Source organism: Poecilia formosa, unplaced genomic scaffold (genome assembly GCF_000485575.1).
Source record: "Poecilia formosa unplaced genomic scaffold, Poecilia_formosa-5.1.2 Scaffold103, whole genome shotgun sequence".
Classification (NCBI taxonomy): Eukaryota; Metazoa; Chordata; class Actinopteri; order Cyprinodontiformes; family Poeciliidae; genus Poecilia; species Poecilia formosa.
Window position 1 is genome coordinate 1,403,085 of NW_006800042.1, and position 22,676 is coordinate 1,425,760.

Genomic DNA, 22,676 nt, shown 5'->3' on the forward strand with positions numbered 1-22,676 from the left:
CCCCACACCATTGCCTCACCACCACCAGCCTGAATCATTGATACAAGGCAGGATGGATCTAAGCTTTCATGTCATTGATGCTAAATTCTGACCCAACCATCCAAATGTCGCAGCAGAAATCAAGACTCATCAGACCAGGCAACGTTTTTCCCAATCTCCTATTGTCCAATTTTGGTGAGCCTGTGTGAACTGTAGCCTCAGTTCCCTGTTCTTAGCTCACAGGAGTGGCTCCCGGTTGGTCTTCTGCTGCTGTAGCCCAGCCCACAACGTTCGATTTGTCATGCGTTCAGAGACGCTCTTCTGCATTGGCTGTAACGAGCGTTTATTTGAGTTACTGTTGCCGTTCTATCAGCTCAAACCCATCTGACCATTCTCCTCTGACCTCTGGCATCAACAAGGCATTTGTGTCCCCAGAACTGCCCTCACTGGATATTTTCTCTTTTTCGGACCGTTCTCTGTAAACCCTAGAGATACTTGTGTGTGAAAATCCCAGTAGATCAGCAGTTTGTGAAATACTCAGAACATCCCGTCTGGCACCAACTACCATGACACGTTCAAAGACACTTAACTCACCTTCCTTCGTCATTCTGATGCTTGCTTCGAACTGCAGCAGATCATCTTGGTCATGTCTGCACGCCTAAATGCATTGAGTTGCTGCCATCCAATTGGTTGATTTGACATTTGCATTAATGAGAAGTTGGACCTAATAAAGTGGCCGGTGAGTGTAGTTCTGATTGCATATTTAGTCATTGTCCTGTTGAAAGGTGAACCATCCCCCAAATCTTTAGCTTTTTGCAGCCTCTGACAGTTTTTCACCAGTATGGTGGTGAAAATATCAATGTGATGTTACGTTCGTGACAGTAGACAACGTTAATTTTTCCACATCCTTACCATTTTGCATACCAGACAGAGTTTGCATGTTTTTATTACTCTGTAAACAAAACAGATTTCCGTGTGCCACTCATTCACAAAGACCAGCTTAGTGGAGTGCACAGCTGGTTATCCTGCTGAAAAAATTTCCCTGCTTTTGAAAACACCAAGTTTTATTGCTCCAAACAAATTACATTGCAAATAAAAGCTCATCTCCCACATTAACATAAGTATATAGAAGAAGTACTAGTTGCTAAATTGAACATTGCTCTTAAAAAAGAATATGGATATTGACAACAGAATAATAAAAAAACATATTTGCAGCTACATACATTTACATTATTTCAGTGTCACTCCTTATTTTCACATCTTAACTATTTCCAAGAACAATATTGTTCAGACATAGTCAGCAAGAACAAGCTCTGTGGAATTATCTCCTCTGTTTGTTTCTTCCACATTAGTGTTGTTGTTTTCACTTCCTTGTCTCCCCTCCTCTATTCGTTGAAGTTCCAGTTTCAATTGCTCTTTCTCATTCAGGGTTATCTCAGCGTTCAGCTGCTCCTGACTTTCTTTTGCTGCCTTCTCGGCCTTCTCCTGTTTTTTCAGCTTCCAGTAGAAGGCCAGGTTTTTCTCAGGGTAGGTGACGTTGGCCAGCGGAAGCTTGAATATCCTCTTGCTCCCCGTCGTTAGGAGGAGGAAGGTGAGGGCAGACAGGCAGAAAGGCCACGTACATGCCGGCAAACCAAACTGGAATACATCAACATGAGTGTGAGATACAAATAAATGGCAAATCAAAAAATCTGTTGGTGCAGATCTCTATACCAACCCTGGACATGATGTTAGCGATGGCTGAGCCGAGGTACGCGCAGAAAAAGGCTGCAGAGGAGAAACAGTTTTCAAATCCCCGTGATATAACGAGTGTGATTGCATATCAGAAATACCATAGCTGCGCTTGACTCAGTTTCTTACGGCTACGTGTCACACCCACACCTTTTAGAAGAAGGCTTTATCTTGGCGGGCATATACTCACCACATGTGATGGCGAGCAGGTGCACCTGCCAGGTGAGAGCGTAAAACATCCCTCCTACAGCGATGCAGGCTAAGACGCAGTTGTATCCCCAGAGACCAAAGTAAATGTCCTCAAAAGGAGCTGATAAAGCCAGACCTGTGAGGAGGAAAAGAAATGCGCAAAGCTCAAAGAACCAGAAACAATAAGTCAAAAGAAAAAAGCAGCAACTCAGAGTTCTGCTGAACTTAATATTTGCTCTATATGTGCTACTGGACAATTTACACCTAAACACAAAAAGCACATGTTTGTTAAATGCAAGAGAAAATGTAGGGTCTTCTAAAGTATGGAAAGCACGGGGGAGGTGGCATCATGCTGTGTGGCTGTTCTCCTTCAGCAGAAACTGGGAAGTTGATCAACATTATTGATGGGTAAAGTACAAGGAAGCCTATTGGGAGATGCGAAAAATTTATGATTGGGATATTGTTGATTTGATTCGCAAGGACGCAAACATAATGTGTGGTTGATTGTTGCTGTATTAGCCTCAAAAGAGGCTTTGTTCGAATCCCTCACCTGACACCATGCCCACAGCAGATCCCAGGACGGCATGGACACAGGTGATGGGTGAAGAGATGAAGAGGGAGATGATGAAGATTCCTCCGGTCCAAGGGTTGTCGCAGCCGTACACCTGACCTATTCCCACTGGTATCGACCTGAACAGCTGAAAAGGAGAGAAAGAAAAGATATTTTTTCTAGAGCATTACAAATGCAAGCAATGATAAACTTTGCCTTTAAAGATAAAAACAACTTAAAAAGTACTCTGCAGCATATGAGCACATCAACGTCGTCGTGTCAGAGGTGATACAGAGCAGAGAAAGAAACAGAGGTAAAGGGGCCTGCTGCTGACCTTTGCCACGTCGATTTCAGACCAGGTAATGTTGGGCAGCTCTGAGCGTGGCTGGATGAGGACTTGGGGGAAGTGGTGGTTATAGTGGCCCGTGGCGACCATGTGGAGACACACCAGGATGTTGAATGGCAGCGTGAACACCGGCAGATCCCAGCGGGTGTTAATGGATGCCAGGGCACTGGACACAATCGGGCTGAAATAAAGCAACCCAAAACGGATGTCTTTCTTTATCACTGAATGAAATAGGGTTAAATATACTGCTGCACACGAGAAATGAAGAGACTGCTGAAGTTTTCTGAAATGAGAATATCTGCATGACAGTAATTACATTATAGAGTTTGTTGATTTCCCAAACGCGCACGCAATATTTTTGTTCTGCTCAGCTGAGGACTTGGACCCAAAGCCAATGTGCATGATAGGTGGAGAGCATGCTAACACGAATGAAACCGGATGCAAAATCCAGGTCATTCCACTAAATGTTGATTCCTAAGTTAAACGTTTTGATTGTTCTCTCAGCGATAGGTTGAAAATAAAAATGAAAAGTAATTTGGATGTTTTAAAATCTTGAAGTTGTTTTTTAATATTTCTCAAAGCTGTTTCAGAAAGTTGAAGCCTGCATGGACACGTCAGTGCTTACCACATCATGGACATGAAGATGTTGGGCAGCAGAAGCCACCAGTACCAGTCGCCTGCATTGGAGAACACAGCCATCAGGAGACCCACCAGGATGCCGTTGTATCCATAAAGTCCTGCAGCTATTGCACCCCTGAAAGAAAGTACAGCAACTGATCACTGCTGTACATATTGTAATTCACGTCAAGTACTTTTATTTATATTTCTACATAATGCTTTACTCCAGATGAATGTTACTTTCTCACCTGCTTTGCTGCAGAATGAGAGCAGAAATTGTTGCAAAGAGTGTCCCCACGAAACCGTTGAGGGCCCACCAATAATTTTGCAGGATGAGGCCAGCAAAAATGACCAGGCCACTCAGAGGGTTGTTAACAAACATCACCTGGGCTGCTCCGCGCAGAACCCAGTCCAGGAGCTGCAGCAAGAGAAACTGTTCTGAAAGGAGAAGCACAAACAAGCTCATTACCCTGATGAAAGGTTGGACAATTACAGATTTAGACTTGTAAATGTTTGTTAGTTGCATCTCAGTTTATCTTATGACTAGATTATTCTAACTTTCAGAGCAGTCTGTGCACCGTTTTGTTCTTTAGCACTGCTCTGTTTTAAAAGTTAAGGACCCTGTGTTAGGTTTGACTTACTCTCCATCCACTTTCCAAACACCTCCATGTCTCCCGAAAAATAGGACACCCCCTTGAGGAAGCGGGACCAGGCCGTGTGCAGGCATGATGGTCCTGCAGGCCCTGATTGGCCCTCCACCCTGTCTTCCTGGGACGGGTTGTTCTCAGGGCTAGCCATGAGAGGATGGAGCTCCTGGATTTAAATAATTGCACACATTGCTTCAGTCATACAACCCAGGACTATTAGCTGAAATAAAGAAAAACACAAACTTACAGTGAAGACTGGAGAAGGAGAGCTGACTGGAACAGGTGCAGAAGAGGAGCTGCTGATATTCTTTTGAATATCCTAAGTAAGAAAAACTACTTTTAATATTTGAGTATAAAACCACTAAAAGCTTTAAAATTAAATATTGTCAATTCAAATGCAAGTTATTGTTTAAAAGCAGAAAGAAATCGTTTCATTATTTTAAAGTTGGCTTTTTTACTTCTGCCATAGGCAGCCTTTGTTCTCATCAGATATTAATTTGTAAGGGAGTTTACACTGTGCAAGGTAAAAATTAACTTTAGTACCTTTTTATACTAACCCTTGTGTCGTCTTGGAGGTCAGACGTGACCCACTAGCATGTTTAGCTGTAGAAAAACTACCTGACTACCAGGAAAAAAAATATTGTCCAATCACCATTTTTTTTTAATCCCACAGTCTTTGTAAGGTAATTGGAATATTTATGCACTTACTTTGTCTCTTCCCATAAAATGTTATTACTGTTGAATGCCATTTTTATGAATTAGAAAAAGGTAAGTACAAAAGTCCCACCCCTTCACATGTGGTATCATTGAAAAGCCCTAAATGTCCTCTCTAGATACCAAAAGGAATTAATTCAGTAGAATGGAGGGGGTGGGAGATATTCAAGTTTAGAAATGTCCTCTACAGAGGACAAAAATGAACTACTGGTAGTCAGGAGGTTTTAAACTATCTTTTTCCAACTTGAAATTTTATGACTTTTCCTAAATTGATCCCACCATTAGAAAAAGTGACACTTTGTTTTTATTTATTTATGCATTTGGGCAGTACACCACTACAGCACAAGGATTGTCTTATGGGTCATTTCTGACCCGTGAATTATAAAACTAAACAGCCGAAAAAAGTTCAAAGGTCACACAGAAACTGTCTCTAATACATAAACACACACACCTACACACCAAAAGGTCACATATAAACTTTCTGTAATACACACACCTACACACCCGGATATGCACCCACACACACACACACATCAAATAAACTGGATTGATGTACGATGCACTGCATCGAGTCAAAATGGATGTCGTCTGACGTCTATTTGGTAAAAACTGTGACCTTTGCTGAAGTAATTAAAGAAACAAGTTCAAATCCATGCTGAGAGTGAAACTCCTTCAATCAGTGCTCCTCCGCAGCTCTGATTGGCTAAGCAATGTAACGTGATCCTCTGCAGCAAAGCGGGGCGTCATCACGACTTTACACAAGTGTGTCTTTACCTCCGCGGCAGAGGCTCCGCCGAACCCCTGAGATCGACTCATCGAAGCCCTGGGGTTCGATCGAACCCAGGTTAAGAACCACTAGTATAAAGGATATAAAGGTGCCCTAAATCAAAGTACCGCTAGTTGATTCCTTGCTGAAGTCATGAGTAGATTTGTCACTGTCCAACAGGTTATAGGTTGTATGTTCACACATACTGTCCTACACAAGATGTTGAACATCTTATATAATTTTGCAGGATGTTAAACATAAGATTTTGAACATCTTATGCTCAATATCTTATGCTGAAGATGTCCTTATGATAAACATCCTTCAACATTCTATGTTGAAGGATGTTGTATGAGAGAAGTATTTTCATAGTTGATATCCTGAACAGTATAAATAAAAGAATGAGCTGTTGACAAAAAAAGTTACAGATTGTTGACTTTTTTCCCTTTCAGTATAATTAATTCAGAAGGAATTACTTCACATTTATATGATTACAATAATAAACTTTTACTGTGTAAAAGAAAACTTATGACAGTTGGTTTGTCGTAAAAAAGAAAAGTGTGATACTGTTTGTCGTTTTGTGTGTGTAACAAAAACAATACATGATAAAAATGAATTAAATTGAGTTGAATTAACAAATAACAGATTGTTTCATCGTGCAAAATAGATTTTGGATTTCAAATTCAAGTAAGCTGCTTGATTTTGGGGCTTTTGTTAGGGAGGGTCATTTTTGACATGAAGGACAAGGGGAGTAAAACAGAATGTTAAGAACGCACGAAGGTTAAATATTTAACTAAAAGCAAAATCAATTCATTCAAGCACAAGAACAAAGAGCCAATTGTTTTCTCTTAATATTTTTTAATACTAGCTCTCTTACACAAACCCTTTTACTTGCATTCCGATCATATTTAACTGTTTTTGTGCACAACACAGACTTCAGCGAGAATTTAAAAAGTACCCCTACCTTTGTGCAGTGTGATTCAGTCATATGTCACAGAACAGGCTGAGGCTTCAGGCACTGCCAGCTTCTCTTAAGCTGCATAACGCAGAGCTACAAGAGCTTTTATGCAGAAAAGAAAAACTCCACCTCTATTTCACACCCACGTCTTTTTTTCCCTTGCTCATCAATAACAGGATAAGACAACCTTTCACCACTTCTTAATCTCTGAAGACACATAGTCTCCTAATTTAAAAAAAGTATATATTTTTCTGACTTCTTTTCCTGTGATCTATGGAATGAATGGCAAATTGCTACCAGTATAACAAAGCTGTAAAATGTAACCGGATGAAACGGATTTCTTTTTTTGCAAAACAAAATAATACATATATTTTTATTTTCTATTTAACTAACAAATATTACAACATTTCCTGAAGCATACGTTGCTAAGTCCTTGTCTGCAATTTGTCTATGTAATTTTGCTGACAAACTCCAAAATACTGTATATTCAGAAAACTCACATAATCAAGTCTTCATTTTTTTAGAAATTAACTTATGCCTGGCATATTGTAACACAAGACAGACAGTTAATTGAGTGAGATTTCTGGTGTGATTAAAAGAGGAATGAAGTAGAAACAGGTCCAGTGAAATGCATCATATGTCTCTAGATCTTTCCAGGAATATTTTTAGAAAGCTGTTCCTCATGAGCAGCAGGCAAACATTTGATGTGTTTTACTGTGTAAATTAGAATGAAAAGGATTCAGTCACCACCAAAAAAATACAGCAACTGAATTGATGCACAAAATCCTAAATCAAACGCCAACCTTCAGAAGACCAGCCCTTGAGGTCCTGCCCGTGGTCAAAAAGGGATGGAAGAAGGGGCAGCACTGGTGAAACACAACTGGATCGATATGAACTTTGTACCAAAAATGTGGATACAGCTCTTGTTTTGGGTGTACAAACTCCACTTTTTCCCTTTTCTTAAAGTTTGGGACCACTGCTCTTTTCTGCCACTCTCCAGTCACAAATAAGTGACTGTTGGGTTATTTGGGTTCTTTTTTGCACCTGCATTTTGATCATTTGTTTTCTTTTTCTGCTTCTTGCTTTTATTTAGATTGTTATCAGATGTTTATTTACTTATGTTAATTATTATTTGCTTATGTTAGTTATTTTTGTTAATGTTTTTTTTCTTCTGTTTGCTGATTTATGTTTACTCCCTGCTGTCTCTGAACCAACCAGCCACCAGTTCTCTGTCCAGTAATCAAACTCCCCCAGTATTGACGCACTAACCGTTGGAATCTATCTTCTTCTTCCATGTATCTCTCCTTGTACTGCCAGAGTTGTATTTTCTGCAACAAGTTGTAGGTTTCTTTATAGTTATTTTCTAATTTGATACATAGAATGTATCATCTTCTGTAATCATGACAGTGATGGCATCAAATTAATTTTTTCTCCCAGAGATATTCCATGTTTCAAGACTTTGAATAAGTTTGTATGGTTCTCAGTCCACATCTGCCACAGGTTGCATTGTAGACTCTCCTGATATTCCTCCATGCAGATTGTGAGACACAATCTGCATGGAAAACATGGAAGAGGTTTCCTGAAACCACCAGACCAAGAACCATCAAGTACAGTGAGCTCCTCCCCAGACTCCATCCGTCTATCATCATCCCAGTAATCCAGCTTCTACAAAGTAATCCCAAAATGCCAGGATAGTTACACTTACTTGATTAACTTTTAGAAGTGTTTTTACTGTAATATACTTTTTGCTTTAACTTATGTAATTCTATTATGGAGTATCGCTATTCTTAAGTAAAATTTCTGGATACTCTACCCACTTTCTAGTTCTTGTTAAAAAATGTTATATTAAAAAAAATTGATTTGGGAAGAAATATATTTTGCCTGCTTTTCTTTTGTAATTGTTATATGAATTATTTTCTCTTTGGTCCTTAAAATACCCAAATTTTCACATAATTTTATATTTTGGGCTGACTGGTGATGTAATTTTTAAACATTTAATAATTGTTTTGAGCATTTTTATTATTTTTGTATGAAATGTTGAACTTGAGTAATAATTTGGATGGTTATTTCTTTTTACTTTTACTTTTATTTGAGTAAAACATGTTGAAGTAGAGCCACTCTTCCTTGAGTAAATTCTTGGGTACTCTACCCACCTCTGTAAAATGCATCAATATTTGAAGAAAGGTTGCCACACACCATGTTTTGCAACAAACTATGTTCTATTGCTTTGATGCAAAGAAGAAAAAGAACTCCTAATACCAAACTGTTGGTTGGTCACACCGATACTGACATCTTGTGGACACACAGCTACACTGTGTGCACAATTATTAGGCAAGTCTTATTTTTGAGGATTATATTTATGCTGCCTAATTATCCGCCGCACACTCCAGCCCAGTTGGTGGCGGTAGTGCGCCCATAAGCTGGTCTGACACGCGCCAGAAGATGGAAGAAGATAATGAACGAGAAGAACAACAACTATGGCGGCTGAATGACGGGCTCTGTACCCGAGGTGTCTGCTCGAACATTTCCATTTCCCGTGCGGACAGAAAGGTTGTTTTGGATCCATTTATCTGAAACCGCCGACAGGGCTGCTGCTTCCGCTGAAGAAGACGATGAAGATACGCAGCGCAGCTGAGTTTCCAGGCCGACCCAGACCCGAAGCAATGCGGTAACTACTGTTAAGAAAATAAATTTAGAATATGCTAGTTTGAAAACTTAACATGTCTTGATTGAAATAGCCTAATTATAGTTTTCAGATTAATAACTTATTCTGCCCTATTGACCTTTATTTTATCTGTAGTTGCAGCAGATTGTTTGCTAAGATCTTTCTGAAAGTGCCTTTTGTCTGTCTGGGAAACAATCAGGAGAAGTTCCAGCTTTTGACACTTATCTGTGAAATGCCATAAAACAGCAGGAGTCCAGGCCAGTACAGGAGAGTCTCTGCTTCCACTCTGTTTAGACAAAGGGGACAAATGGCTTTTGATCTTCTAAGCAAATTACAGGGAGTCTCTAACTTTAGAGAGGGTCAGAGACAGCTCCTGGTTGGATGAGCAAAGATACGCCTTATTTGAATAAATTAAAAGACAAGAATACGCCTTTACTATAAAAATTTGTGCACGTGAGGAACAAACTAGATTTGCTCTTGCAATTCTCCAAAGACGTCTTTGCTTTTCTTTCTTTCCTTCTTCTTTTCCATTTGTCTCAGGTAAATGAATGTATGTCTCTGTTGTTCTGCAGTTTCTGTTGTAATTTCATACGTTGTCTTCTATTGGATTAAACTCCGTAATTCTGTGACGTCAACACTCATTGTAGTTTTCTGTGTGGCTACACGCGGTCCGCCGGGAGAACCTGGGATCCGTAAGAAGATTGAGCCAGAGATATTTCCCAAAAATATACTATAACTTAAAATCTTCTTCAACACTACTTAGCGATGTTGAATGGTTAATATGGGCCAGAAAAGAATAGGTTTGCATTGAAAACTTTAATAAGTACACCGCTTTGGACTCGATCACTTTTTTGAGATTGTGTACAAATTGTGAACATAAGTCACAAATGATCGCCCTATGTATGAGTCCATCACAAAATTTTCACATCTGACTTATGAAAGCAGTTTAACTTTGTTTTTTCCTTCTTCAAATCATTGTACATAAAGGCAATGTTTACTTCTAAATTATTAATTTACTATGTGATAAACAAAATGTTTAATTTGAAGCAGAAGTGTTCAAGAACTATAGATTCCTAAAAAGTTGTTGAAAGCACTTCATTGAAAGAAAATTTTAAATTTCAAACTTCTCAAGATAAAATAAATGAGATAAAGTCAAATCTAAGTGCAAGTGTTTTAAGGATTAAACAGTTTTGAATATCTTAACCTAAATATTTCATTACAATTAAGCCAATTTTCTTAGCAAGAATTATTTCTGACTGGATGTCATTGAGGGGAAGTTTTTCATTTGTAATATTGTAGGCAGCATGAAACTAAATTTTCATCATATATGTATGCATTGCTTACTTGACATTTTGAAGTTTCAGTGGCTTCCAAATCATCTTTTTTTATATAAAATAATAACTATGTTTTTGTTACAATCACATTAACCATTACTTTTTATTCTTTCGCTTATCCAGACCTCCCTCAACGCAGTGCCTGAAAATAAAGCGAACTTCTCACTGACCACCAGTTCTACAACCAGACAAGAAACTCCCAAAACAGACCAGGACTTCAGCAAAATATGGAGAACCACTGTGAAGCACAACCTGCATGGGTAAAAGAAGAAAAGGAAATATTAGAATCTCTGCAAATGAAAGAAAATTGTGGAGAACCAGAGCCTCTTTTCATTAAAGAGGAGCTAAAGAAACCAGGATCACAAATAAAAGATGAACAAGAAGAAATAGAACTTAAGCAGGTAAAAGAGGAACCACAACCGTTGCAGATAAAGACCAAACAAGAAGAAATAGAACTTCAGCAAATGAAAGAGGAGAGAGCAGAGCCCGAACCTCCACAGATAAAATATGAACAGGAGGAACTCAGTATAGCGCTAAAGAAAGAGCGGCTAGAACTAAAACAGCTGACTGATACCTGTACAGTAAATACCACTTATGAGGAAAAGGACCTCTGGGAACCAGATTCAAACAGGGAACTTCTGGAGATATCTTTAGAACCTGAGAACAAAAATTATGAAATAGGCAATGATGAAGACACCAGGTCGAGTAGCGATGAAGAACCGAATCAAAATGAGAGATGCCAGAAAAGCATAGATCAAGATGACAACGTAGGCAATCCAAACACAAAACGATTGCCGAAAACACACATGAATGATAATTTGTCTTCTTGTAAAGTATGTGGTAAGTTATTTGCACGGTCGTATTTGACAGAACACATGAGAATTCACACAGGTGAGAGGCTTTTCCCATGTGCTACCTGTGGAAAACATTTCATTACTGGAAGTAAGTTAAAAATTCACGTCAGAACTCACACGGGTGAGAGGCCTTTCTCATGTTTGACTTGTGGAAAAAGTTTTAGTGACAGAGGAAATTTGTCAAAGCACGTGAAAACTCATTCAGGTGAGAGGCCATTCTCATGTTTGACTTGTGGAAAAAACTTCACTAACAAAGGAAATTTATCAAAGCACGCAAAAACTCATACAGGCGAGAAGCCTTTCTCTTGTTTGACCTGTGGAAAAGGTTTTGCCCAGCAAATTCATCTGAACGACCACATGAGAGTTCACACAGGTGAGAAGCCTTTCGCATGTACAAACTGTGGAAAACGTTTCAGTGAAAGAGGAAATTTATTTCAGCACATGAGGACACATTCAAGTGAGAAGCCTTTCTCATGTTTGACTTGTGGAAAAAGTTTTACCCAGCAAATTCACTTAAGTGATCACATAAAAATTCACACTGGCGAGAAGCCGTTCTCATGTTTGAGCTGTGGAAAAAGTTTCCGTCGTAGCAGTCATTTGACTGTTCATATGAGAACTCATCCAGGTGAGAGTTTATAAGTCATAAGATTTATTTTTAACAGCTGAAGTGCCAGATGTGAAGTTCTTCATATGAAACTTGCCTTCTTTGGATTTAAGCTTTAGCCAATAGTTGGCTAGTTTTCTCCAGCAACTATTTTGCTAACAAGGACAGAATGTCCTTGTTAGACTTAAGATCTCGTCAACTCAAACAAACATGACCTCCAGGGTTTGTTTAAAACTAAAATTAAATAAAAATAAGAAAAAAATTAGGAAATGGTTATTTTGGCTATACAACTTGATATCTTTTTTTACATTTAGAATGTAATTGAAGTATTTTTGATAAAACTAGTTTTATTGAAAATACTAGTCTTAGCAGATGCAGTCTAACTTGGAGTAGTCCTTATGGTGCCACACTTCAACTTCTGATTGGTTGAGCAGTATCTCTTGATAACTCTGTACTGTGAAGTGCATTATCTTTGTGATCTAAGATCCATAATCCCAATTGCACCTTAGGAACCATCAAGAGCATTTTGCCTCCAAAGGTCAGAGAAAACTTCACAGATTTCAAAGACTTAAGTGAATTAGTTAATTTGTATGTCCTGTCCTTCCAGCCAAGTGAGGCATATATGGGAGAACAGAATGTGACCAGCTATATTTGTATCTGGTGGTTCTGGATTGATGCTTTTTACTTTTAAAGTAAAGTTTTAAAGTTTTTCTTTTTTAATCAAAACAGGTCTCTCATGCAAATTGGATCTCAACTGGACAACCTGTGTAAATAAAGGTCAAATTAATAAAGTAATGGAGCACGGAGTTATGTCTAAGCTTTGATCTTCCCTTTCTCATTGGTTTGTAGATTAGTTTTTGTACATTTGTTTGCATTTTGTTTCTTTTATTAAATTATTAGCATTAGTTTAGAAATTTATTTATTTTTTAATTCTAACAGGGAGTAACTCTTGTTGAATTTTCTCCAAAGATAAAGGGTCAGTGTCTGTTCAAAAAGAAATGTAAAGGTGACTAATCTCCTGATTCTTCTTTAATGTGATTAGGATCACCTGGAAGACACTTAAGCACATCATCTAAGAAAATTATTTATTGTAGGCTAAAATCACTTAGTTGAAATATTCTAATCCTAATTTAACTGTGGGATTAAACCAGCTGTGGGGAAGGTTAAAACACCTCAGAGAGCTTGGAAATCTAAGTATGGGACAACAATAGGTTCACCAAACATGAGTTACTCAATTTTCTGGCATTGTGTACAGGCCAACCATTGGTGGGCAACAGTTTTGGGGAATAGAAAAAAAGATCTCGCCTACCTGTGGGGGAGATAATATCAACCTCATCTTTTAAGGTGGTGGAACCCTTTGATAAAACCTGAATCTGTCAAATTATCTTTTGTGTAATGGACGCCAAATTTCTATTTGACTGGTTGGATGGAGCTGCTATTCTACATGTTACTAATCTTTGACTTTTTGCGCATGTTGTCTTGTCCGTGAACTATGTAACTTATTTTTAATTGTTCATGTATATTTTTGGTCAAAATATTTGTCTGTTCTGAGGTTACTGAACATGAGCTGCACCTTCCTTTGAGCTGACCAGTGGAGTTATGTTAAACAGGCATCCATTGATTGTAGTGCATCTGCTTGCATCTTGGTTAAGTAACTATAACCAACTTATAGTTACTTAACTTAATGGTGTGACCATTTTTATAGAAGTAATTCATTTTAATCCAAATATGCAATAATGATAATAATGCAAATAACAGAAAAATAAACCAGATAAAGAATAATATGAATTTGATCAGATGGAATAAAGAGAGATTAAAAATATGTTGAAAATGGAGACTGAACTTAAAAAAAAGTTAAATACACATGCACATTATGTACTTTGTTTTTTATTATTATCCCACTCAGTGCAACTCCCTTGGATTATACATCCAGTATTCCCGTTTCTAAAAACTACACAATATTTGTTTGTTATAGTCTTGTACGCTATAATATTACTACTATTGTTATTTTTAAAATTTATATATATATTTTTTTTTTTGTTTTTTTTTTTGTCACTTGAACCTTTGCTTAAACCTATACATTTATTGCTGCACTTACACTTGATTTCCCCCTTTCTGAGCAATAATGACTGTCTTTTTTAAAAGGACCAAGTTTATAAAAGTTATGTATGAAAACTTAATATTTGGTTTTCAGACATTTATCTTGATGACAGCTATCTGCAAATAAATGGCAGCAAAACAAAGAACCCCTGGTGTTCATTACTCAACGTGGACAGAGTGTCTCTGTCCTGGTGGTGCTTTTATACCCACATATCATTTGGTGAAACTTTTTGGTTTTCATCATCAAACTCAGAACATCCCGCACAGATGTTTCATGCTGAGCCATTCCTGAACTTTTATTTATCAAGTAAAGCTATTCTTTCCGCTATGTGCCAAATTGACCAGGAGTGCAACTCAGTTCTCCTGACCAGTAGGTGGCGACAAAGAACCAAGACGTTTCTTTCTAACCTCTCGGTCTGTCAGCAGTGGGGGTTGTTTCGCCATTGTGTCTCTCCAGCGACAATGTCTTTATCCCAGTCTCTGAGAATCTTTATCAGGGAGCGACTGACCGCTGCTGCTGAAGAAATATTCAGAGTTTGATAAAAACCATCATCCAGTACGAAGAAGAGTTGGATCGTCAGCGGAGACTGCTGGAAATCTGCTGGAAAACCAGCATAGAGCTGCAAAGAATAGGTATAAACCACCAGAGAAACTGATGTTGCTTTACTGATCACAGAAATGCAGGAAAGTCTGGAAGTGTTTTCTATGGACCTGATGTTTTTAAAGGATAGGCAGCTAAGGTGGCATTGGTGTCTGATCAGAGTACTGCCAATTAAGTAAGTGATTCAAAAAAAGTTTCTCATTTACTTTTAGGTGAATGAAATACATCTTGACCTAACACTAACCAAAGACACTTTAAAAGTTCTTACAGAGGAGACCTCTTTGAACTAACACCAATTTTAATCATGGATGAAGAAAACACCATTTATGATACCAGGTGACTTTCTCCAATCAATGAAGACAAGCTATCAAGTTTTAAATAATTGCAGACTTCCCAGATGTGAGCTCGATCTTCGTTGAATAATTTTACACAATGAAATATATTTGTCACTTATAAACAGTACAAAAGATTTGGAAATCTGCAGACTATTTCTGTTTACAATAGACCAGCTAAATGATGAGATGGTTTCTTTTGCCTACACTAATACTTCCTTTTTACTACATAAATTCATTATCAGTTCAAAAATACATCATAGATCCCAAAGGGTAATTAAATACTTGGCTTTAAGTTGTCAAAGCAAAGTGGTGTTTTTAATGGCCACGTTAATAATCAGTTTTGCCTTTTTGTCCCTCCAGATTTCCCACAGTGTCATGTCTGGAATGAGGAGGAGGTCCTCAATCACAAACATTTCTGAAATCAGGAGAGACACTTCAGATTGGACCAAGAAAAACTACAACCTCAGCACATGAATAAGTTTCAAAGTGAACAACAATGTTTGATAAAGATCAAGCACAAGAGGGAAGTAGAGCCAGAATAAAGTAGAAGGTATGGAAAAAAACAGAACAAGATGAACAAAGATCCTCTTGCATAAAAAATGACCAAGCGGAACCAGAACCATCACAGATAAAAGATGAACTGGAGGAACTTTGCATCAGCCTGGAGAACATCAGCCTCCTGAACTGAAGCAAAGGAATATCTTTATGGTGAATCCTACTCATGGGGAAATGCTCCACATGGAACCAGAACCAAACAGGAGACGACCCCTCATTCAGATCTACTCTGAATCCAAGAATCAAAATGAGGAGCAGAGATATCAAATAGACCTGGAATCCCATAGAAATAAAGGGCTGGATCAAAATAAGAGGCCTCAGAACGCAAAAGGTCCCGGTGAACATGTAGAAGATGCTGAAGTAAAAAACAAACAAACGTGAGAGTAGAGTTCTCTACATAATTCAAAAACTGACAGTATTCTAACAGAATATTATTGAAAAGCTCACTTTAGAAACTTTATCACAAAATGAAACGTACGGATCAATTACACACAGACGGATGTTTGAAGGTCTTTATTTCTGTCATGATCTCCCACTTACAGCTTATGAAAACATGGCGTTTAAAATTAGAATATTACATCAGACCAATAAGAAAGTAATCCAAAAAAATTTGGGCTTAATGAAAAGTATATTTAATACCTGCTGAAAGGTTATTTTCAAAAATACTTTTAATCTGACAACAGACCTCATCTGAACGAATATTCCAATTTATTAACTATGACAGTTTTCTGATACTGGGATTATCGCAAAACTAAACCAGCTCACCTCTGTGAATTTTCATATGAACAGTCAAATTACTTTTTTGACAGAAACCTTTTCCACAGGTTCTACACGAGAAAGGCTTCTCACCTGTGTGGATCCTGCTGTGGTGAAACAGACTTCCTCTTTCGCTAAAACTCTGTCCACACGTCAGACATGAGAACGGCTTCTCCCCAGTGTGAGTTCTCATGTGACCAGACAAACTGCTATTTTGAGAGAAACTTTTGCCACACGTCAAACACGAGAAGGGCTTCTCGCCTGTGTGAGTTCGTATGTGACGAGTCAAATGGATTTGCTGAACAAAACGTCTTCCGCAAACCAAACAGGAGAAAGATTTCTCGCCTGTATGTGTTTTTATGTGCTTAGTTAAGTTTCCCCGTTCACTGAAACTTTTTCCACAAGTCAAACATGAAAAAGGCTTCTCGCCTGTGTGAGTTCGTATGTGCTGATTCAAGTAATTCCGAGCAAAAAGCCTACCACACACTTTACAAGGAGACAGATTATCATTAATGTGTGTTTTCCTCTGTGGTTTTACTTTTGGATAGCCTACATTGTCACTGTGACCTCTGATTTTCTGACGCCTCTTAATTCGCTTCAGTTCTTCATCTCTACTGGATCCTGAGTCTTCATTTTCATTTTCACTCATTTCCTGGAGTTGGTTGTGGGCAAGAAGTTGGTCGGAGTTTGGACCGGGTTCCCAGCAGTCTCCGTCCTCATAAACCGGATTCACCATGATGGTATCAGTCTCTTGTTTTAGTTCTAGCTGTTCTTTGGTCAGGCTGATGTAGACTCCCTCCTGTTCATCTTTGATCCTTGGTGGTTGTGTTTCTTGCTGTCCTTTTGCATAAAAACATTCTTGTTCCCCATGGCTCTTTTGCATTTGCAGAGGCTCTAGCTCTTCAGGATCATCTTTTATCTGTGATACTTCAACATTTCCCTGCTTCTCTAGCATTTGCTCCTTGTTTAATCTTTCTAGTCTCTCTTTACTTTGCTGAGGTTCTGGACTGTTTTGTTGCAAACCGGGCCTTCTCTCCTGGTGGTAAGTGAGAACCTCCTCTTCCTGTGGGAAGCCTGAGGGAAGAGAAGGAGAAGAAGAAAAATACAAAGGTGAGATTATCCTAAATAAAAAAAAAAAGTTTTATAGGCAATAAAAGCCTCTCTAATCTCAAGGACGCATTCGAAATGAGCATTACAACATTATACATTCTAAATGTTGATGACCTCTTCATTCTTTACAGTATTTTTCACCACATTTTGACGCTCACAGTAGTACCCACCTCAAACTAATAACCCAAATTTTACAGACTCAGCACAGTCTCATTATTCCTGCTGGCAGTCAGCTAATGCATTAGAGTGAGTTTGGTCTTTGTGTGATGCTTGGTATTTATTTCAAACCCCTGCATATGACCTCACATACACAGGTTAGGGACGAAAAGCTTACTAAAGTCTGAAAATGTAGGGAAAACTAAAGCTTTATGTCAGGGCTGTCATTCAATGTAGCAAACCACTAACAACCCATAAATCTGATCTGACTAATAAGGATTCCCTGCCATATCCTGGCTGTTGAAGCAGAACGCCACTGTACCATCTAAATACGGTTTAGACAGAAAAGCAAGGTTATATGAAACCCAGCGTATCAAAGTGGTAAAGTTTCAAAGCATTTTCTAAAGGAAAAGGGTGACTTCAAAGGGAGCCGACACCTATTATTTAGGCACGTGCAATTTTCATAATGCTTTTGTCTAAATACTTTATTGGTTCTGTTTAATCACCTGTTACAATTACCTACCGATTGTATGATGTCAGGTGTTTTCGTATTTTGATCAGGCATCGAAGTAACCATTAACCATTTAAAAGCCGCAGCAGTCAACCTGAAACAGCTTCAGAAAGACTTCCCTGCTTCTCTGTGATCATTAAAACGACATTAATTCCTGTGGCGCTTCATACCTAGTCTATGCAGGTTCATTTGGGGTTTCCAGCAGACTTCCAGCAGTCTCCGCTGACGATGCAGCTCTTCCTCGTACTGGACGATGGTTTTATCAAACTCTGTGAATATTTCTTCAGCAGCAGCGGTCAGCCGCTTACTGATAAAGTCTCTCAAAGACTGGGATAAAGACATTGCTGCTGCAGAGGCACAAATATTCACCTTACACCACTAAACATAGCTAACTCTGCTAACAGACAATCTGCTTCCTGGTTTGACGGAGAATCGAAAGAGACGTCTTTGCTCATCATCGCCACCTGCTGGAGGAAAATATATCTCATAACTGAGCAGAAATACAGAAAATATGAAAAGCGTAATCTATTTATTTTACTTTGCATGTTTAATATGTCACCAGATAAATAATTTAATGTCCTGATAAATGATACCGAGTGTCTCTCCTCTCTCTATTTTAAACTTGTGTTTACTTTCAGAAGATAAACCTTTTGACACCAACAACCTCAGAACTAATCAAACTGTATTCTGTTGTTTGGGACAAAATACGAAATAGAATAATGGTTAGATAAATTTATTGTAATTAACAGATGCAAATGATTATTTTTTTTTGTTAATTTAAAGTTCAAGGAATACACTAATGAGCACTATGAAGATACATGACAGGGCAGATGACAAGTGCAATTTTAACTTTCCTCTAGATGTCAGTGTCTTTCTGCTCTTTCTCCACAGACTGCTCAGTATGTCTCTTTTTACTTAAAATTATAATTTTCCTCATCTTCTCATATCAAAAATTACAATTTTGGTGGTTCCTTCCAGAAATTTCATCACATATATTGTTGAGTTTATTGTTTATGTAGCTTATGCCTGAAGTCATCTGGACTGGAGGTTGAAAATACTGATGTAAAACAAAATGTCGGATGCGTAGGACCAAACGGCCGAGCTGCTCAGCGAAACACTACTCAAAAAACTGTTGTTTTTTTCTGTATAATAGTTTTTATTTTATTACAGACAAATGGGGAAAAACATTCAAAATGAAACCACATTTAACACATTACTTCACACTTCATGAACCTCACTGATTACTAACCATAACATTTTTCATTTTCTGAGCCGAAAACATAAAAGGTAATTACAGTTTATGAGGGCAAAAGAACTTATTAATTTTGCAGTCATTTAGAAAATGTTTTAAATCAAGTGCAGGAAAAAAAAAAGAACTGTTGACACACTTAGTTATACCTGTTTGGCATTTTTTTATTAGTGCAAATGTTTTACAGTATTCACACTCTTGAGTTCCTTGTCTTTTTTCCGTACACTTTTCTCCACTTAACTACTTCTGCATACTATGTGATCTTTCAACTTTTACTATATTCTGTTCACTCAGGACATTACGTTACCTGCCAGCATGCCTAGGTGGGCCCCATATGGGGGAAAGGAGGGCTGACATATGGGTCCCATATGGGTTTGTCCGCGGGTTCCACAGTGGCCCCACATGGGTTTGCCCATGTAGGGCCACAGCCTACGTGGGCCCTACATGAGACCTAAATGGGCAAACCCATGTAGGGTCTGCCCTCCTTTTCCCCATATGGGGCCCACCTGGGCATGGTGGCAGGGGGAGCACATTGTCAGTATCCTAGTGATAGCCCTCTTGTTAATGTTGGCATTTGCCAAATAAAGATTTGCTCTTCATCATACTTTTAGCTGATACATTGCTATTTGCATAGCACATGAATTAACTTACTTAGTCAACATGCGAGTAATGGCATGACGGCTAAAATTATTTTGACTGCATTTCTTAAATACCGACTACATTTAGTTAATGTTAAACAACATGCTAGTCAAAGTCAGCATGCTGTTGACAGCATTTCATCTAACGTTAGCTTTTTAGCCAACATCTTAAACACTAGAAGGAACAATTTAATGTTATGAAACATGGTAGTGACCCACGGCGATTAGCACGATCTATAATACACTTTAGCCATTTTCAGCATATGAGCTTCTCTGCAGTAAATGAGCTAAAAATACTTTTTTTCTTTATATTCTTCAACATATGATAAGCAAAAAGTTTTGCTTTGAAGCTAGATTGCAGACTGCTTTACTTTTTAATGTTTCTGCCAATTACATTTATGATTTTTTTTTACACTGCATGGAGTATGTTACTGTAAGTCAACATGACAGTGCTAGCCTAGATGCTATCATTATTATTTTAGCTTGTTTTCTTCACTTTAATTGTACATGAGAAAGGACTCGTCTGAGTGCAATTTAATGTGCTTATTCAGTAAGAATCGTCTGGTAAACCTTTTTTCGCAAATCTTGCATGAGAAGGGCTTTTCGCCTGTGTGAGTTCTCATATGAACAGTCAAAGTGCAGCGGCGATTGAAACTTGTTTTACAGATCATGCATGAGAAAGGTTTCTCACCGGTGTGGATTCTCATGTGAACAGTCAAATTACTTATTCGATGAAAACTTCTTCCACAGATAATACATGAGAACGACTTCTCATTTGTGTGAGTGGTAATATGCTGTGCTAAAGTTTTTCTACTGGGGAACCTTTTGTCACAGGTCATACAGCTAAAAGGCTCCTCACCTGTGTGAATTCTCATATGATCAGTGAAATAACCCGGAGACGAAACTTTGCCACAAACGTTACGAGGCAGTTTCTCATTGTTTGTTTTCTTCTTTCTTTTTAGCCGTGGATTGTCTTGGTGTTCACCCTGTCTTCTGATTCCCCAACCTCTCTTACTTTGTCTCAGTTCTTCATCTCTACTTGACTCTGGGTCCTCATGAATGCTATCTTCTTGGTTCTGGTTCTCAGATTCTGAAGAGATATGGATAAGAATTGGGTCCCGGCTCGGTTGCTGATCCACATTATCTCTTTCTTCATAAGTAAGGCTTTCGGAAAAGATATCATTCTCCTGCCTCAAGACCTGAGGCTCTTTCTCTAGACTGACACAGAGTTCCTCCTGCTCTACCTTTACCTGTGAATGTTCTGTTTCTTCGTGATTTGCTTCTTTCATCTGTGGTTCTGTTCTCTCCTGTTCCCCGTTCAGCTCCTGAGTTTCAAATTCACCCTGATTCCCTTTCATTTGCAGAGGATCGGGTTCCTTCTGGTGTAAATTGGAGCTCTTCTCCTGGTTGCAGAACTGCTGGTCATCGAGAAACTCTTCCCCGCTCCAGACATAATGCTGCGGAGAATCTGGGTAGGCAAGAAAAAAATTACATACCGATTATTGTTAGAATGAAAAGAGAGCACTCAATTTTTTCAATTACCTGGCTCATCTTACAGCTTTAATCACATTAAATAAAAAAGGTTATCAACACAACTAGAATCCCCAGAGTCCTGCAGGGTTCAGTTTGACTGCTGAAGTTGGGTTTAACAGTTTTTGTAAAAGTAAACTATTCGTCTGTTTAAGGCAGTATTTCCCAGCCTTGATCCTCAAGGCACACTGTTTTAGATCTTCCCCTGCTTTACTACGCCTGATTCATCTGATTGCAGTTTAGCAAACCTTGTCAACTTAAATCACCCAGGCTGAGACAAGGAAACACCTAAAACATGCAGGACAGTGTGCTTTGAGGACCAGAGTTAGGAAACACTGGCTTATGTCAAGGAAACATAGCAGTTTACTTGACACAGTTTTGTCACTTAGCTTTAAAATTATTTCAACAATAAAGACCCTCCACCAACACGTTCCCGTTTCTCTGTGATCAGTAAAACGACAGTAATTCCTCTGGTGGTTCATACCTATTCTCTTACGGTTTATTTCGGGATTCCAGCAGATTTCCAGCAGTCTCCGCTGACGATCCAGCTCTTCCTCGTACTGAACGATGGTTTTATCAAACTCTGTGAATATTTCTTCAGCAGCTGCGGTCAGTCGCTCCCTGATAAAGTCTCTCAGAGACTGGGATAAAGACATTGTTGCCGCAGAGAGTAGCTCACACATAGCAAACAAAAGCTAACGCAGCTAACCGACCCAAAAATCAAGAGGCTGGCTGTTAGCAAGACTAGCGGAAGTCATAAACCGGAAACACAAGAAGGAACTGGAGGGACCGTAACTAAGCGTCGACATGATAAAAATGTATTTTATTTATTCTGAATGTATTACGTTTATGAATATAACAATAATAACGTCACAAATAATATTAAGAGAATAAAGTCATAAGCAGAATAACTCGTTATATTATCAATTTATTCCCGCAATACTACGACTTTATTCTGGTAATTCTATGACTCTTGTAATGACTTTATTCTCACAATTTTATTATCTTTTTCCTCTGCCTCCTCCCAGCGCTCCCATTGTTAACTAGAAACAACTAATCAGAGCCAGGAAGAGTGTTAGAGCTGTCAATCACAATCAGGTGTGGCGCTGTTCATCCTCCCCAGTTGACAGTTTTGACAAATATGTAAAAAAATTAAATAAAATTTAAAAAAATTATATATATA

The 22,676-nt window shown here is 38.4% G+C and overlaps 4 protein-coding genes across 10 annotated transcripts in view; 1 reads left to right on the top strand and 3 right to left on the bottom strand.

The window, feature by feature from the left end:
- Positions 1–907: 907 nt before the first annotated feature.
- On the bottom strand, positions 908–7,566 carry slc14a2 (solute carrier family 14 member 2). Of its 3 annotated transcripts, none has more exons than XM_016674864.1 (11): positions 7,299–7,566; positions 6,502–6,573; positions 4,308–4,379; positions 4,055–4,226; positions 3,662–3,851; positions 3,421–3,549; positions 2,784–2,976; positions 2,450–2,597; positions 1,901–2,035; positions 1,697–1,746; positions 908–1,617 (listed from the first exon to the last, which is right to left on the bottom strand). In XM_016674864.1, exons 2-11 carry the CDS (start codon positions 6,523–6,525, stop codon positions 1,267–1,269), a joined length of 1,464 nt encoding a protein of 487 aa, XP_016530350.1. In that variant the 5' UTR covers positions 6,526–6,573; positions 7,299–7,566; the 3' UTR covers positions 908–1,266. The 3 variants fall into 3 exon arrangements, with proteins under 3 accessions (XP_016530350.1, XP_016530351.1, XP_007559324.1); XM_016674865.1 differs by having other exon boundaries at positions 6,502–6,588; XM_007559262.2 differs by having other exon boundaries at positions 6,502–7,566.
- A 3,093-nt stretch (positions 7,567–10,659) lies between these two features.
- LOC103142940 (oocyte zinc finger protein XlCOF19-like) lies at positions 10,660–18,576 on the bottom strand. 3 transcript variants are annotated; one of them, XM_016674869.1, is made up of 3 exons: positions 18,247–18,576; positions 17,290–17,373; positions 10,660–10,746 (listed from the first exon to the last, which is right to left on the bottom strand). In XM_016674869.1, exons 1-3 carry the CDS (start codon positions 18,416–18,418, stop codon positions 10,712–10,714), a joined length of 291 nt encoding a protein of 96 aa, XP_016530355.1. In that variant the 5' UTR covers positions 18,419–18,576; the 3' UTR covers positions 10,660–10,711. The 3 variants fall into 3 exon arrangements, with proteins under 3 accessions (XP_016530355.1, XP_007559326.1, XP_016530354.1); XM_007559264.2 differs by lacking the exon at positions 10,660–10,746 and having other exon boundaries at positions 16,042–17,373; positions 18,247–18,569; XM_016674868.1 differs by lacking the exons at positions 10,660–10,746; positions 18,247–18,576 and adding an exon at positions 18,089–18,239 and having other exon boundaries at positions 16,042–17,373.
- LOC103142939 (oocyte zinc finger protein XlCOF6.1-like) lies at positions 10,708–12,187 on the top strand. The gene is made up of 2 exons (XM_016674867.1): positions 10,708–11,578; positions 11,831–12,187. The coding sequence occupies exons 1-2, from the start codon at positions 10,722–10,724 to the stop codon at positions 11,985–11,987; spliced, it is 1,014 nt and encodes a 337-aa protein (XP_016530353.1). The 5' UTR covers positions 10,708–10,721; the 3' UTR covers positions 11,988–12,187.
- Positions 18,577–20,365: 1,789 nt separating the features above from the next.
- The window catches only part of LOC103142945 (zinc finger protein 248-like), a 21,260-nt gene continuing 18,949 nt past the window's right edge, over positions 20,366–22,676 (bottom strand). The window contains exons 2-3 of one of the 3 annotated variants that reach the window (XM_016674871.1): positions 21,978–22,114; positions 20,366–21,431 (exon numbers count right to left, since the gene is read on the bottom strand). In XM_016674871.1, the coding sequence (XP_016530357.1) occupies positions 20,461–21,431; positions 21,978–22,114 (1,108 nt within the window). In that variant the 3' untranslated portion in view covers positions 20,366–20,460. Of the gene's footprint in view, positions 21,432–21,977; positions 22,293–22,676 lie in introns of those variants that run through there. The other 2 variants (XM_007559266.2, XM_007559265.2) reach the window with 2 other exon arrangements.

Coding starts and splice junctions, on each gene's coding strand:
- LOC103142939 (XM_016674867.1), top strand. CDS start 10,722: ATGGAGAACCACTGTGAAGCACAACCTGCATGGGTAAAAGAAGAAAAG. Junction 11,579..11,830: donor AGGCCATTCTCATGTTTGAC/TTGTGGAAAAAA, acceptor CTCATGTTTGAC/TTGTGGAAAAAGTTTTACCC.
- LOC103142940 (XM_007559264.2), bottom strand. CDS start 18,418: ATGTCTTTATCCCAGTCTTTGAGAGACTTTATCAGTAAGCGGCTGACC. Junction 17,374..18,246: donor AATGAACCTGCATAGACTAG/GTATGAAGCGCC, acceptor CTCTTCCCTCAG/GCTTCCCACAGGAAGAGGAG.
- slc14a2 (XM_016674864.1), bottom strand. CDS start 6,525: ATGACTGAATCACACTGCACAAAG. Junction 4,380..6,501: donor CTGAATCACACTGCACAAAG/GTAGGGGTACTT, acceptor TTTCTTACTTAG/GATATTCAAAAGAATATCAG. Junction 2,977..3,420: donor ATCTTCATGTCCATGATGTG/GTAAGCACTGAC, acceptor GCTTTATTTCAG/CCCGATTGTGTCCAGTGCCC.